Consider the following 15766-nt stretch of genomic DNA (forward strand, 5'->3'; position numbering starts at 1 on the left):
TGCCCTGCATTAATCACACTGGCCTGGCCACTTGTGAACTCTTCATTTGGGAGAAGTTCCCATTTGCTGTGAGCCAGCAAGTGCTGGTCACTGGTAACTGATGCCCATCTGGTTTGCAGAGTGCCTGATCCTGTGCAGCAAATCCACAACTCTGCATCTCTCTGAAGCTTTATTTTCAAGCCTTATTCCCCATCCCCATGCAGGCATTGAGCAACCTGGTCTATGGAAGGGGTCCCTGTCCATGGCAGAGGGCTGGAACAAGGTGGTCTTTTAGGTCCCTTCCAACCCAAAACATTCTGAGATTCCCTGATCCCAGTATCATCTCAGATTGTCCCAGTCCTGTTGTTTTTACTTTTTCCCTCAGACCACTCTGCTCCAGCTGTGTTTTGAATATATAACAAAATCTCAGATTTCGAAGGCTGGGGATTCTCTGCTGGCTTCTTTGCCAGTGCTTTCCCCACCTCCAAATGTAGATCTTGGTGCTCCCACAGCCACCTGATCAAGGTTTTGTTTTTCCCCTTGAAGTCCCATGTTTGACTGCACAGAGGTCTGGAGGATGAGGTAGCCGGTGGTCACAAAGTCCCTGTGAATCCAGAGTGATTCTCCCTGCCAGACTTTCAGGAGGCAGCTGAAGGATAGTGAGATTTGGCTCCTGGTGGACACACACAGTGCTAATTGCGTGGCATCAGCCTGAGACAGAGGACCTGTGCCTCACAGATCTTCCCAAACTTACCAGGCAGGAGGAAACATCCATCCACTGGCATCCAGAGCAGCATAAACTGCTGAAAACAGCTTCAGCCAACAGGGAAACAAAACAGCTGCCTGGCAACTTGAGGGGAAAGCCAGGTCACAGACCCTTCCTTGCTGTATTACAGCTCCCATCTGAACCAGACCCAGCACATTTAGATTTCATTTGGGCTTTTTCAGAGCCCCCAGAGTGTCAAAGGGAACATGTGAGTATAAGCTGAGCTTCTGAGGAAGGAAATGTTGTTTTCCTCAAGGCTGTCCTAAAATGCTGGAATGGATACATGAGCTGGGCAGACCTGCTGGGATGAAACCCAGTTCATTTTCTTTCCAACATTCATCACTCCTTTAGGGGCAGAAGCTGTGTTTATTCCTCTTCATGTCTAGAGCTCATCAGGGTCTCCTTCCCAGTGAATTGCTGCCCTGGTTACCACTGGAATAAAGATAATTTTCTTCCAGGGATGGTGTGTTTTGGGTTTGGCATGAGAATTGTGGTGATAACACGCTGATGGTTTTAATTGCTGCTAAGTAGGGTTTAAACTAATTCCAGGACTTTCTAGCTTCTCATGCCCTGACAGAGAAGAGTCTGGAGGTGCACCAGGAACTGGGAAAGCATACAGCTGACACAAACTGGCCAAAGGAATATTCCATAAAATTTAATATTTTTTTTGGCTAACCCTGTGAGAGCTGCACCTCAGTGAAAGACAGCAGAGGAACTTGTTGCTGGGGAGAACAGAGTGCCAGCACTGTGTGATGGCTTTGCTGCGGACAGGAATGAGCCTTTGAGACAGAAGTCAAGCTGACACTCTGGCTTTTGACAACATTTCCCTTTTCTCAGTGCCCTGGACCTCTATGATCTCTCACACACAAGGTGGGATCAGCCAAGTTAGGCACTGCTGTGACATGTTTGCTTGAAATCACTGACCTTGTGTGCTCTTGCTATAACACTTTGTTTGTTTGGGGGTTTACATTTCCCCAGTTACTGTGATAAGCAATAATTTTCATGGATTTGTCCTCAGGATCCTTTCAGGAGGCTGGGAAATACTGTTACCTGTGTCATATCATTGGAAGGTTGGGTCCCTTCCAGTTCAGGATGTTCCCTGATTCCATAACACCCAGCCTTGGGGACTCACATCCCTGTCTGCTCCAGAAAGGAGAGTTTAACTCCAGTCTCTGGATTTGTAGGTTATTTCCATGACCTCAAAACTTCATTCTCGTTTCTGTGACGCTGAATATTTGTGTTCTTTCATTCAAGTCTCTGTAGCAAATTCCTGGAGGAGCTGAGAAATCATTACAAACCTTTCTGTTCTCCCTTCCAAGCACAGAGGAGCACAGCTCTGACCTGCTTTTGCTGGTAGAAAACCAAGTTTGAAATGCAGGCAGAAACAACATCCACATGCAGTTTTTTCACATGGAAAGAGCTGGGGAAAAAAGGGAAGAAAGTGTCATGGCTTGTATTAATCCCATTATTTAATACTCTTCTGGCACAGACACAGGTAACAAGGTGATGGGCAGCATCTGAGGGCCTGACAGGAATCATCTGTGTGATGTGAGAAGGTTGTGTTGTCCCTCTGTATCTTAATTCCTTTGCAAACAAACCACTCCTGAAATTAATCTCTTTATTTGGGATAAGCTGCAGCTTGTGCAGGGATCTGTTCTTCTTGGTGAGCTCCAAGGTAAAGCTGCTCTGGTGTGGGGTGTCCCCAAAGTGAGACTTGCCTTCATCTTGGACAGGTTGTAAGTTCAGGGAGAAAGGATTTAGCTGAAGTTAGAATCCAGTCTTTGTTGGGGAAGCTGTTGACAATGTCACTATATGGGTTCTCCTGCCATGTTGGCTCCCCAAGAAAAGCTTCTATCCATGGTAGTCAGGGTTTATTAAAGGAAACCATGAAAAAAAAAAAAAGTATTTAGATGAGATTAAAGGGATTGTGTAGCTGTACTTGGTGCTGAATTGCTCTGTGCTGGCTCCGGCACTGGCGTCTGCCTCGTCAGCATCTCTGTCCAGCCTGCATCCCAGGAATGAATAGCCTGAGTGCAGGAAAAGCAAACACAGGAGTGTGCTGCCTGATTAGCTGGGCTTCATTAACCACCCTGGCACTGCCCAGGAGTCCTGGGTGCTCCTGGCTTCCTCTCAGCCAGGTGGGGAACTCACTGTGTCCATCTGCCAGGACTCTGGGCTGCTGCCTGACCCACTGTCTGGGAGGATGTGCTGAGTTTTCCCTCCCTCCCAGAGCTGTTTCTCAGCTCATTTTAGTTGTATTCAAGGCTTTAATACGTATTTTTGCTCTGAGCTGGACCCAGAGTGGGATTGCTTCTACAGCTTTCTGTATCCAGGCTCTTCCCTCTGACTTTGTGGTGTCCCTGCTGCCATATGTGGCCATGGCAGGGGAGCTGGTGACGTGGCTCTGTCTAACACCTTTGATGGCAGGAGGGCTGTCTGTGTGTGTGTGTGTGTGTGTGTGTGTGTGTGTGTGTGTGGGAAATGCTGTTGTCTCACAGTGAAAGGAACACAGTGACGTGTTCCTTTCAGGAGCTGACATTGGAGAGGTGTGGATTTGTCCCAGACTCCAGTACAGGGACATGACCATGGATTTTGTGAGATTGTCAATCAAAGCCCAACTCTCCCAGCTCTGTCTTTCCCCTCTCCCTGTACACTTCCTCCCAAGTCCTTCCCTCTCTCTCAATTGACAGATCAGTCCTTTGTGTTCTCTTTATTCCTGATTTATTCCTACTTCCTCAGGCATAACTCATCCTTGACTTTGTCCCCTCGAATGCTGCTGTATTTTGAGGATGTATTCATCATTCCCTAACTTTCCCATCTAATAATCAGAGTTAAAAGACACTTGGAATGTTTCTTCCTCTGCGACTTTTTCACATCCAAACTTTTCTTGTCCATAACTCCATGTATTTACCACAGAGTTTCATGTTCTGATGTCCTGGGATTGTGTCCTGGAGATCCTGGAACAGAACTAAACTGCAACCTTTAACTCAGTGGTCTCAAACCTTCGCTGGGTATGCTCAATAACAGCAAAAAATGTAACCAGACTGTGTGGTAGCACCATAACTTGCTGCTCTCTGGGAGGAAACCAGCACTTATACCAAACTCTGGGAATTCAAGGCATCTTCTGGGGAATGTGTTATTTGCAAGCCATAAAGTTGTGATTCCACAGGCAAGGCAGTGATATGAAACCTCCCGTGGGTGCTGACTCTGAGACCTTCCTCTACCATGGATGAAACCCTGTCTGAAACAGCTAGATTTGCTCTGTGACTTCCAGGGACCTTGGACGTGGTTGTGGAGAGGGGCTGCTGTGGCAGGAGCCACGTCAAGGGATGATCTGGCCTCACACAGGAGCCCAGAAAACGCAGTTTGAGTTCATTTTGGTAGCAGCCAGCTCAGAACCCAAGCCCAGCCCTTGCTGGCTGTGGCCTTTTGTTTATTTTCTTTATTTTTAAAATATAATTACTCTCTTGTAGACTCTGTGTCCATGGCACTGTATTTCTGCCTTCCCAACTACTGTGATTCCATGATTCCTGCTATCCAGACACAGGAAAAAAAAACCATCCACAGCTCCATTCCCCCTTCTCCCTGGTGCATCCTCTCAGGGGTTGTACAAACCCTCCTCTATTCTGCAGGCTAAACATCCAGACCTCCTTGCCCCCGACCTCTGCTGTTATTTTTTAATTAATCCAAATTAAAAATTATAGCCCTCAGAGGCTCCAGGACACAGGGTACAGGGTGAACAGCATGAGCAGATGGGAAAGGAGAGAGGGCCAGCAGCAAGCAGAGAGAAAATCCTGCTCCTAGAGTCACTGAGATGGTTGCTGGAGGAGCAGAACAGCCCCCAGCTCCTGCTCTCCCTGCTTTCTCCCAAAAGGCTGCTCCTGTGCATTCCTGGTGCTCCTTCCTTGGCAGGTGAACTTTCTCCCCCCATGAGGTTCAGTGTTTTGGAAAGTGCCCTTGCCTGCAGTAAAGCCTTCCTGGAGTTTCTCACTGGACTCTCTCTGGTTTCAAGATCAAATTTGCTGTTTTTTGCTAGAGGGATCCTAGAATGGGTTTGGGTTGGAAAGGATCTAGCAAGGTTCTCCTCACCATTCCTTTCCTCTATGAGTGATAGTCTGACCTCAAATCAATTCTCACCTGCATGGGCCTCGAAGAATTTATGTTTGGAGTCTGTCCCTTCTTATTTTGTGTTGGCTGTTTGTTGTAATGGGCAGATTTTATCCCATTTTTGCAGGTGCTGTGTCCTGGTGCTGTGATGAATTTTGGGCAGAGGGCTGCTCTTGGAGGGAGGGGCTGCTCAGTACCTCTTCAGTCTCAGAGTTACAGCAGTTCCCATTTCCCTGCCCTGCAGCTCTGCTGACTCTGCAGAACAAAATATAGGGGTAAAACAGATACCTTTTTAGTACTTGGAAAGAATAATTTCTTCCTAGATCTGCCTAGCTCCCGATCAAACCAGTGCCTGTTAGAAATGTGGATCATAACTCATCAGTGATGGGAGCTGGAGTTCAGGGTCACCACATGATGCTTCTGAACACAAGACCCAAACAGGGACAGCTTCCCTCGTCTGCTGCTCTCTCAAGGATGGGCTCTTTTGAAAGAGGAATGGTTGTGTGGGGAGAGCTCCTCCCATCACTGCTCTATTCATCATAATAAAGGTTATCAGCCTACGTGACCAGCCTGCCTATCCCTGCAGAGCTCGCGAGACAGTCCCGCAAACTCTGCACTATAAGCTTGGTTTTATTAAATATTTGCTTGACCAGAGAGGCAAAGCAGAACAGGGTAAACATGACTAAAGTAAATGTGGGCTGACCTTTGTCCATCATCCATCTAATGCCTGCGGTTGCTGCGGCAGGGAGGGCAGCAGGAGGTGAAGGTGGTCCTACAACATCTTGGAAATTCTGGCTGCTGTGTGAGAATTTTGAAATATTTGGGGTGGCATAAAAGTGGTGGCTGCTCTACAAGCCCACACTTAGCCTTCCCGCTATCAGATCTAATCAGCCTATGGGTCAAAAGAATGTGGGATTTATTCTCACTATTTTTTTTTTGAAGTACATTTTTCAGTTCCACTGGCGTTAGCAGAGCTGCACAGATCTGAAAATGCTGCACATCCAGACCTGTGTCACTGTCACATCTTCCTCCCTGCTGGGATCTGCAAACAGGGATTTTTTTTCCTTGCCTCCTACTTGTGAGAGCCTGGCTGTCATCACTGGTTACACCCCTGATTTCAGCAAAGTCACTCTGTGACAGAGGGGTTGGGGCACTGCAGGAATGGAGCTGTGTTTGGCTCGTGTCCTCTGTAGAATCAAGGACAGCTTTGTGAAGTTCTGATCTGGATGATAGAGGGATGAAGAGCCTGGCCACTAGGTTTGTGTGGTCAGCACTCATTGAGTAGCTTGGCATGTGAGACCTGAGCTGATAGAACTCCATGTCCCACATGCTCTGTGGGGCCATAAAGGGGTAAAGCTGTTCTTTGTATAGAAGCAACCAAAAAAGTGAAGGAAAAGGGAGCAGATGGGTATGTTGAGTAGGAAGAGGCGTTTCCATGGGGCTTGGTGATGTGCCCATCAAATGTTTGAACCCCATACTGCTCCCATCACCATGGTTAAAACCTGGGAGATTTTAAGGGACCGAGTGGTGCAAGGAAAGCCTCTTCCTCCTCTTTGGAAAGGTACCAGGCTCATTGGGTCATTGGTTTTCTTACTTCAGGATGCTTTAGGCTTTATCACTGCTGATAAACAAGTAACCTCTTTCTTCTCAGTCACCTGAGATTCTCAGGAGAGCTGTATCTCTTTTAGATGATGTTCCCTTGGCTGTGAAGTGGGTGGAGAGTGGTCCGCAGTGACACCCCAGGGGAGGGAGGACACCCAGTGCTCCATTTTCTCCCTGCACTTTGCAAATGTGGCAAAAGCTGGCACACCACAACCCCTGGCTCTGTACTCCAGGCTGGGCTGGTGTGAGGCAGCTGTGATCTGGAAGGCACAGAGCTCCTGCTCAAACAGGCCCATTCTGGACTGAGATCTTCCTGAAAGGATGTTAATGTCACACCAGGCCTGGCTCCTTCCCGACAAACTTCAAGTGCTGCGGGAGAGCTCAACATCCATCTGGCCTCATCCCTGTAGGCAGATCCCTGACCTTCTCTAGGCTTCAGTGCCTTGTCCAGAAGAGCAGGATAATAATCCTTCTCCAGTTCTGGCATCTTAGATAGCAAATACACAGCTGGGCTGATGCTGGCAGTGCAAACAGCAATGCTGGGTGTTGTTTTTACCATTACCTTTCTGCACGTCCAGTCAATATTTATGCTGCACCGTGGGGCATGTGGGTGTGTGATAGAAAGGGGAAAGGGTGCTGATTTATCACTCTGCTGTGTGATTTCTGCTTTTTCTCCCAGCATCTTTTATGTCAGGAGGGCTCCCTTTGTGCTGGTTTTAAGTAGAGAGCTCAGAGTGGAGAAAGGGAGGATTAGCAATTAAATGCACTCTGATGATGGCATGGTTGTGAAGGAGGGAGGAGGAAGGAATACTCCATAGTAATGCACATTTGTTTTCTTTTTTTCTTTGCTTGTAGGACAGAATCTGCCAGGGAATTGGTATTTTGAAGAGTTTTACAGCTTCTAATCCTTGTTGCCTTGGGAATACAAACCTCTCTAATCATGTCGCTGGCCATGTGGAAATGGACTTGCCTGGTTTCTCACCTCCTGCTGTCCACCACAATGTCACCTCTTGGCAGACAGCAGCCACCCCATCCAAAGAGGCCCTTCATCACCTTCACCGGAGAACAAGCAGAGGGAAACTTCAACCATTTGGTGGTGGATGAAAGAACTGGGCACATTTACTTGGGGGCTGTCAACAGGATCTACAAACTCTCCAGTGACCTGAAGGTCCTGGTGACCCACGAGACTGGTCCTGATGATGATAATCCCAAGTGTTACCCTCCCAGGATAGTCCAAACCTGCAATGAACCCTTGACTCCCACCAACAACATAAACAAAATGCTCCTCATAGACTACAAGGAGAACCGGTTGATAGCCTGTGGGAGTCTGTACCAAGGCATCTGCAAGCTCCTGAGGCTGGATGACCTTTTCAAGCTCGGAGAGCCCTTCCACAAGAAGGAGCATTACCTCTCTGGGGTGAATGAGAGTGGCTCTGTTTTTGGAGTCATTGTTTCTTACAGCAACATGGATGACAAGCTGTTCATCGCCACGGCTGTAGATGGCAAACCGGAGTATTTCCCCACCATCTCCAGCAGAAAGCTCACCAAGAACTCTGAGGCTGATGGGATGTTTGCCTATGTCTTTCATGATGAGTTTGTGGCCTCTATGATCAAGATCCCTTCAGACACCTTTACCATCATCCCCGACTTCGATATCTACTACATCTACGGCTTCAGCAGTGGGAACTTTGTCTACTTCCTGACTCTGCAGCCTGAGATGATCTCCCCACCCGGCTCCACCACAAAGGAGCAGGTTTATACCTCCAAGCTGGTGCGGCTTTGTAAGGAGGACACGGCCTTTAACTCCTATGTGGAGGTGCCCATTGGCTGTGAGAAGAATGGGGTGGAATATCGATTGCTCCAGGCTGCCTACTTGTCGAAGGCTGGAGCCATCCTGGCCAGGTCTCTGGGTGTTGGCCCCGAGGATGATATCCTCTTCACAGTCTTCTCCAAGGGGCAGAAAAGGAAGATGAAGTCCTTGGATGAGTCTGCTCTTTGCATCTTTGTCCTGAAAAACATCAATGACCGCATCAAGGACAGGCTTCAGTCCTGCTACAGGGGAGAGGGGACGTTGGATCTGGCCTGGCTTAAGGTCAAGGACATTCCCTGTAGCAGCGCGGTAAGTGAAGCCCCTGAGCACCCACCTTGCCCTCCTCGTGTATAAACAGGTCTTGTCTTCAGATAAACAACCTTAAAGCAGTCACCAAGGAACAGAAACTGCCTGGTCCTGGTCCTGGCTCTGCCTCCAGCTCACCCCCCCCCCCCCCCCCCCCCCCCCAATTTAACCATTTCCTGCCCCAATTAGCTCATGGACAAGCTGATGAAGGTGTCAGCAGACATGCTGTGTTTGCTGATGAGTTAACCGAGGGGCCTTGGAATATTTAGGAGGAATATGCCTGTTATAGTTACTTCATGGTGCAAATCACAGGGGTGAAATCACTTAGACCCAAGTGCACTCTCGGCTCAAACCTAAACCAAAAGAGGGCCTAGAGATGTTATGGCTTGTGCCTGTTTCTGTGTATGCTGGTGTAATTCTGTTTCCCTGGGCCAGAGCTGGGATAAGATTTATGCAGGGAACTTTATGAAGCCAGGGCTTCATTTCTTCCAGGGCTGAGAAGAACTACTGGCCATTAACCATCAAAGCCCCTCGCCTTCCGGTCTCCAGCCAGCTCTGCACTGAGAAATTAAGGCCTGGCTGAAGATCAAGGATTAAACACTGCAAGATTTAAGGGCAGGACTGGGGAAAAGGCTGGTCTGTCTGACCTACAAATGGTCTGAAGGAATTGCCTCGATTTATTCCTAGTGCCATTGCAGGAATGTGCACAGGGCTGGCTTTGATAGCTGGCACAGACATGGGCATTACAACCAGCACCGCACCCGGGGCTGCAGGAGCTGCTTCCCCGGGCTTTGATTCCCATCCCTAATTAGCTCTTTCAAGTGTGAGGCGAGTCTGAGCAAAGGGAATAGGGAGAAACACCAGAGTGCTTTCCTGCCCCTTAATCTCCAGGCAGGGAGTGCTCAGGAGATGGGATTGCTCCTTTGTGCTCAAGCTTTGTTTTCTGGGGGATTCTTCTGATACTCCTTGGTGGGGCAAGGACGGACCATGAGGAATGTGGATGGGAGTCTCATTGCAAGGACACTGATCCTGCCTTACTCTGCTCTCATTCCCCTTTACAGCCCCCAGTGTCCTTGCTTGACCTTGGGACAAGTCCTTGATTTTAGTTGGGATCTCTTCTGCCTAGACCTGCAAAGCTCCCTGTGGAGCATTGCACAGGGAGAAAGGCTGTGCCCAAATCTGGCTTTGATTTTTTTGTTTAGCCTCAAGGCCTGTGCACATTCAAAGAGCTGCCTTTAGATTTAAGCTGGGAGCTTCCCACTGGAGTTTCTTTCCTGGGCTCTTAAGCCTCTCCATGCATTTGCATATTTGCTCTGCTTGTGCTCCACACTAACGTTTGCAGCGCTGGACCTCTCCAATTAGGAGGTTTGAAACCTCTCAGTCCTGCCTTCGGTGGCTTTAGACAGGAGCAAAAAAGGCCAACAGCTTTCTTGTGTCCCATGGGGTGAGTCCCAAACCAAGAAAAGTGATGCCAGACTGAGTAGGGACAGGACTGCAGAGGTTGGAGAGAGGACACAGTGGGGAAAAGTTGAAACATATTTATGAGTGTGCATCTTCACTGTGAATCAGAGACACTGCAAAAGAGCCTGGAGATGCTTGAATTAAAAGCAGGAAATCTGAAGTGTGCAACTAAGCAGGCTGTCCTCTCCTTAAATGAGCCTACTTAGAGCTGCTGGCAAGCCCTGCCTGAGATCAGCTGTGCTGCCCGAGGGAAGAGGTATTAGTGACTTGGCTGCTGAGATGGGATGCAGAGTCCAGCTGCTAAGCTTGGAAAATATTTGATGGTTGGTGAAGTATTTTGGAGGCTGGATGTGTGAGAGCCTGGTCTCCTCTGCTGATGTCCTGCTTGCCAGCCAAGCCCCAGCACTGCTGCTCTGCCACTTAGCAAGTGTGTTAGAGGCAGCTCTAAAACCAATTACCAAGCCATCACTGAGCCTTTCCCCGAGTTTGTGTGGATGTCAAAGGTTTCTCTGCTGGTGTAAACAGAGACTTAACCTGCCTACAATCCACGCTGGAACTGACCTTCAGCTTTGCTGCCCTGCCTTCAGCAGCTGAAGTACTGTATGAGAAGAGGTCCAGTCGATGTGCTGGGCACTGAGCATTTCGAAGTGATAGAGGAGAGGTTTGGATTAGGTGTTAGCGAGGAATTCTTTACACAGAGGGTAGTGAGGCATTGGAACTGCTTGCCCAGAGTAGCTGTGGCTGCCCCTGGATCCCTGGAAGTGCCCAAGGTCAGGCTGGAAAGGGTTTGGAGCACCCTGGGACAGTGGAAGGTGTCCCTGCCCATGGCAGGGGTTAACACTGGATGATCTTCATGATCCTTTTCAACCCAAGCCATTTGGGGGTTCTTTGGAGGAGCTGGGTTCACTGCACTGTCCTTGCCTATCAGGCCTGGCTTTTAGTAACAAATATTATTATTATTTTTCTAATATTTCTAATATGATTTGAAGGAGATCCACATGATAGGATGCTTCTGCCTAGGTGTAATCCTTGTTCAAGGCTATTTCAGGGCTAGAGAAATCTCCTGGGGGCCATTCCCAGCACAACTCTCCTAACCTGCAATGTATACACAAATAATTCCAGGGACGTGGGGGAACAGTGCTCTGGTCCCCAGTAGCAGATTCTGTAGTTCCTCTGGTCAGGCAGCTTGGTTACATCTAGAGCTGAGAGAGTTGAAGTCAGGAAAGACCTTGGCTGGACAAACTTCGTTTCATGGTCAGTATTCAGTGGGAGGTATTGGGTCCCCAGATATCCTGCAGGGTTGGCTGTCCTGGAGACTTGTCCCAGTCTGGTTTGCAAAGCTCAAGGCAAAGATAAAATTTAAAAAAACTCGGTGTGACCAAGCCTGTGATTCTCCCATGCCTAGTGCCTGTTGTAGATGTCAGCAGTCCGGTAGCAAAATTTCTAGAGTGGGAAAGGTGAAAGTCCAGAGATGAATGGAGAATCCTCCATACCAATCCTCTCCTATCCCTGTGTTACAGCTGTCCTTCCATTCATCTTCAGCATAAATCAGAATAAAAAGATAGCTTTTTATGTCTGGGCTGTTGATTTGCAAATTGGTGATGTTCACTCAGGTGATGAATGGTCTCAGGTAATACCTCTCTGCAAAAGCAGGATAATAGCTTATATTTAAGCAGTACACTTGACCCCAAATACTTAGAAATTCATATAATCAGAGAAAAATGAGGCTGGGAAAAAAGGATTCTTTTGAGGTCATCTGATTTGCCCTTCTGCCCTACTTATAACATGTCTGACAGATGTTTGTCTCACCTGTTCTTAACCTCTGGCTATGGAGATTACTCTCTCTCCCTAAAATCTGTCTGTGCTGTGAGGAAGCTTTCCCTCATGTGGAATCTAAATCTCCTCTCCGGATACTGAAGACATTCTTACTTATACAGTCAGAGGGCACCTTCAAACCCTTTGGCTCTGCAGACATGTGGGGAGTTGGCAAAGGCAGGACTATTCTGGAGGGGAAATATAGGCTTCTTAAAACAGAAAACAAGCTTCATGTCAGGTAAAGAAGACTGTGGTTTCAATGTCCTTCATAAACTTTGTAATTGAGCAGCCTGATCTAGTTGAAGTTATCCCTGCTCATGGCAGGAGGCTGGACTAGATTTTAAGGTCCCTTCCATCCATTCTGTGGATCTATGACACTGTTGGGAAATGCTGGATTTCTGTAAAAAAAAAAAGAAAAAGAAAAAGTGAGGGGGCAACAAAAAAAGACAGTTTGAGAGGAAGATGGAGATGTAAATGTGCCATTTCTGAACAGGAATTGATTGTTGGGGGATTTGTTGATTGTCATTAAAACGAAATAAGAATAACAGGTGCATTTTGAAACCTGGTGAGAGTTCCACTCCTAGGATGCTCAGCAGAGGAGGCAGGGGAGCAGGCAGGTGAACTGCTGTGAGACAAAAAATGTGGGTGAGGAAGAGGAGGGTACTGGAGACTGACCCCACAGCAGTCTGAGGTAGTCAGGGCTGTGGGGAGATGGAGAGGGGCAGGGATCCAGCTGGAACTTTGGCTGGCAATGAAGTCCCAGACTTGGGGTGCTGCTGGCATGTGACCCTGGCTGTCAGCTCAGGAGCTGCTCACATCCCAGGGCTGCTCACCTGGGAGATCCTGGCCTCCTCCTCAGCCTGATCTGCCTCCCAGCCTAAGAGACTCCAGTCCCTGCCATGAAAAGGAGTCACCTTTATCACTGCAGCTTCTACCAGATATGCAGCACCAATATCTGTCCAAGATAATCAAAGTGTCAGTCCCCAGCTCCTGCCTGGCTTCTGCCTTTTGCTGGTATTTTCTTTTCCTTTTGGCAGGAAATGGGGTTTGACTGTTCAAATTGCTGTATTCAGTCTCTTCCTGTTTTTCATGGCAGTGCTGTCACTTTGGGGAGAACAGAAATATTTTCAAAGCTGGCTGGCCAACAAGAGGCTTGTGTGAAGAGCTGGGCAATGTTTTCCCAACACTTTGCTACCAGAGGTGGATGTTTGGGTCCCAAGCCATTGTCTGATGAGTGACTTGGCTGTAAAGGCTTCCTGTGCTTCTGGTGGCTGTTGGTAACTCCCCCAAACCCCCAAACCACTGGTGAAACCCCTGAGAGCCCTGTACCATCTCCATGCATTTGCTCCCTGAGTGGGCTCTGCTCTCCTGCTCTCTCCTGCTTTCCCTGCATCCCCAGCCCATCCCTGATGCCCACCAAGCAAGCACTTCTGCTGCCACAGGGTTTAGCTGGATTCAGGAGGAGTCTGTGGGTTAGTCCTTCCATGTCGGGCATGTTTGGAGGCCAGCTGGGTGCACAAACATTTTCCTTTGGCAGCACAGGGATGACCCTTGGGCTCCCTCCTGCTCCATCCCACCAGGTTAGGAAGGGCCATTTCCAGCTCAGGTGGTAGAAAGACTTGGTGTAGGTATGGGACAGTCAGCTTGACTCCTGGGAAGGGAAGAGATGGCCAAGGTTTCTCAGCCTGTTTCATATTCCTCTTCCTTCCAGGCTTGTGTTCATCATCCCCAGTGTTAACAGGACACAGGACACCTCTGAGACACCAGGATGGGAAGCAGCAGGAGGTTGTTTTACAGGGGGGTTGGCTAAGGCACAAAACCACAATTTGTAGCCCGGGGACTCCTGGATCTTAGTGCTGTGCCCATCTGTTGCAGGAGGAGGGAATGTCTTCCTTGTTCTTACATTCCTCTCTGGCATGGTGGGCAAAAGAACAGGGCCATTTAAAAAGAAGGACCAGCTGGAGCTGCTGGAAAGAAGGGGTGTTTCGAGGGAAAAAGTCAGTTTAGAAGCAAAAAAAAAAAGCAGGAATTGTCATCCCTATCTGTTATTTCTCCTGTTTTCACTTAAAAGTGAAAGGCTGGGGAAAAGGAAGTGTTAGTTTTCGCTTAGTCCTTGGGAAGAGGAATGTGTGAAAGGAGCTCCATGCAATCCCGGTGCTTTGGCATTTTGCTCACCCAGCCCTGCCCATTTCTCCTGGCTGGATTGGTGAGTATGTGAGCCTGACTCTTTCCCAGGGGAATGGATCAATCACAGGGATGAGTTATCAAATTCATTTTATCTCATATTCTCCCTGTTTGCCAGCTGGGCAATTCTAAGTAAATCCCTGTGTGTGTCAGTGCCACTGGTGCTTTCACAACAGCATTTTTTGCTCATTCAAGCTGGACAGACCATGCACAAGTTGTGTGTAAACATCTTTACTCTAAAATTTACAGGCTGGTGTTTGTGATTCAAAGGATTTATGGACAGCTGAGGTCAGTTCTTGGTCAATCTTTAACAGATTTTTCTTATTTTTCCTCTGAAAATGCAAATAAGAGCAGGAAACCCCTGCAAAAATGACAAAGTTCAGATTTTGGAAGGGCAGTACCCTCAGAAATGCTGTAATGCCTCTCAGGGAATGTTCACTGGAGACTGGGAGCTGGAGCAAACGGGCTGGTGGCTGCCAGATCTGTGTTTGTGCACTCGGTCACCTCAGTTTTTGTTGGATGGCATGTGTGCCCAGGGACCCACAGCTGTGATAAGAGGTGACAAGTGTCCTCCTGCTGACACTGGGGGCTGGAGGGAGCAGAATCTGAGCTGGGGAGCAAGAGGGACACTGGGTAGGGCTCTGGCTCAGGGTCTTTGCAGCTGAGCTCTGTGATTTGCAAATCTCCCCCTGCACCTTCTGCCTCCAGCAGGCCTGAGCATCACCTCCCCTGCAAAGCTGGCTCTGCTCCGGGGTGAAAAACACTTCCACAGAGAGAAATTTCATGTTATCTCCCCATGTGAGGCAGCCCAGGGAGCTCTGTCCAGGGACACAGCTGGTATTTCTCATGGCTGTGGTCAGTGGTGGAAGTGGCCAGAGATGTCTGGGGCTGTGCTCCTTGGGCTAATAGAAACTTGAGTTCATGTCTCCAGTGCTCCCAGTAAGGTCCTGACCCCTCTGAAGTGGGATTGGGAAATTGTCCCCACTGCTTCCACTGTGAGGAATCCCAGGCAGTTTATGGGATATTCATCTCTTTTCCCTGGGTGATGGTCCTCTCTCCCAGGTACCACCTCTCTGCTTTTAGCCAGCAGGGATAAGGACAGGTCCCTGCCTCTGCAAAGTGCTTGCGCTCCAGGCATAGGAAAAAAGTGACTTTGGATGCTCTGGCTCTGAGGGAGAGCAAAATAAAAACTCTTAATCCCCTACATCAACAGAAGCTTGCACTTTAAGGGCTGTCAACTAGGGCCTAATTGTGTGGAGAGGATGATTGCATTTGAGGTATTAAGTAGGTTTCTCAGTATTAAACACCTGTCCTTGAAAGGATACTGCCTGACCAGTGGATGCAGAAATAATTCTGGCAGTAATTAATTACCTTCACCCTGAAACACCCCCACCTGAAACCTCTCCTTCCCAAATCCTCATTGGCCTGGGGGGACAACAACCCCAAACATGCATTGGAAACAGCCTTCTCAAAAACATTTATTTCCTTCCTAAGCATAAAACAGGAGGAAACCCTCTGCCTTTAAGTGGCTGGGTGCCAAACCCTCTCACATAGCTGTTCGCTCACATCTGGGTGACCCCGCTGACACAAAATGTTCATTGAGGGCAGAGCAGGACCCAAGGCTGCAGAGCTGCTGTTGTGACTGAGATATTCCAGGCACAGCTCCCCCCACACCATCCATCCCACCTCTGCACCAGTTGGCTCTGCCTGAACAGCTCAGCACCACACCAGGTCCT

The 15766-nt window shown here is 48.5% G+C and overlaps 1 protein-coding gene across 1 annotated transcript in view; it reads left to right on the forward strand.

Annotated features, from left to right (window-relative positions):
* The first annotated feature begins 7394 nt into the window (after window positions 1-7394).
* PLXNA4 (plexin A4) overlaps window positions 7395-15766 on the forward strand; it is a 392054-nt gene continuing 383682 nt past the window's right edge. Inside the window, exon 1 of the mRNA XM_062492432.1 lies at window positions 7395-8573. Within this exon, the coding sequence (XP_062348416.1) occupies window positions 7395-8573 (1179 nt within the window). The remainder of the gene's footprint in view (window positions 8574-15766) is intronic.

Source organism: Cinclus cinclus, chromosome 4, assembly GCF_963662255.1.
Source record: "Cinclus cinclus chromosome 4, bCinCin1.1, whole genome shotgun sequence".
NCBI lineage: Eukaryota > Metazoa > Chordata > Aves > Passeriformes > Cinclidae > Cinclus > Cinclus cinclus.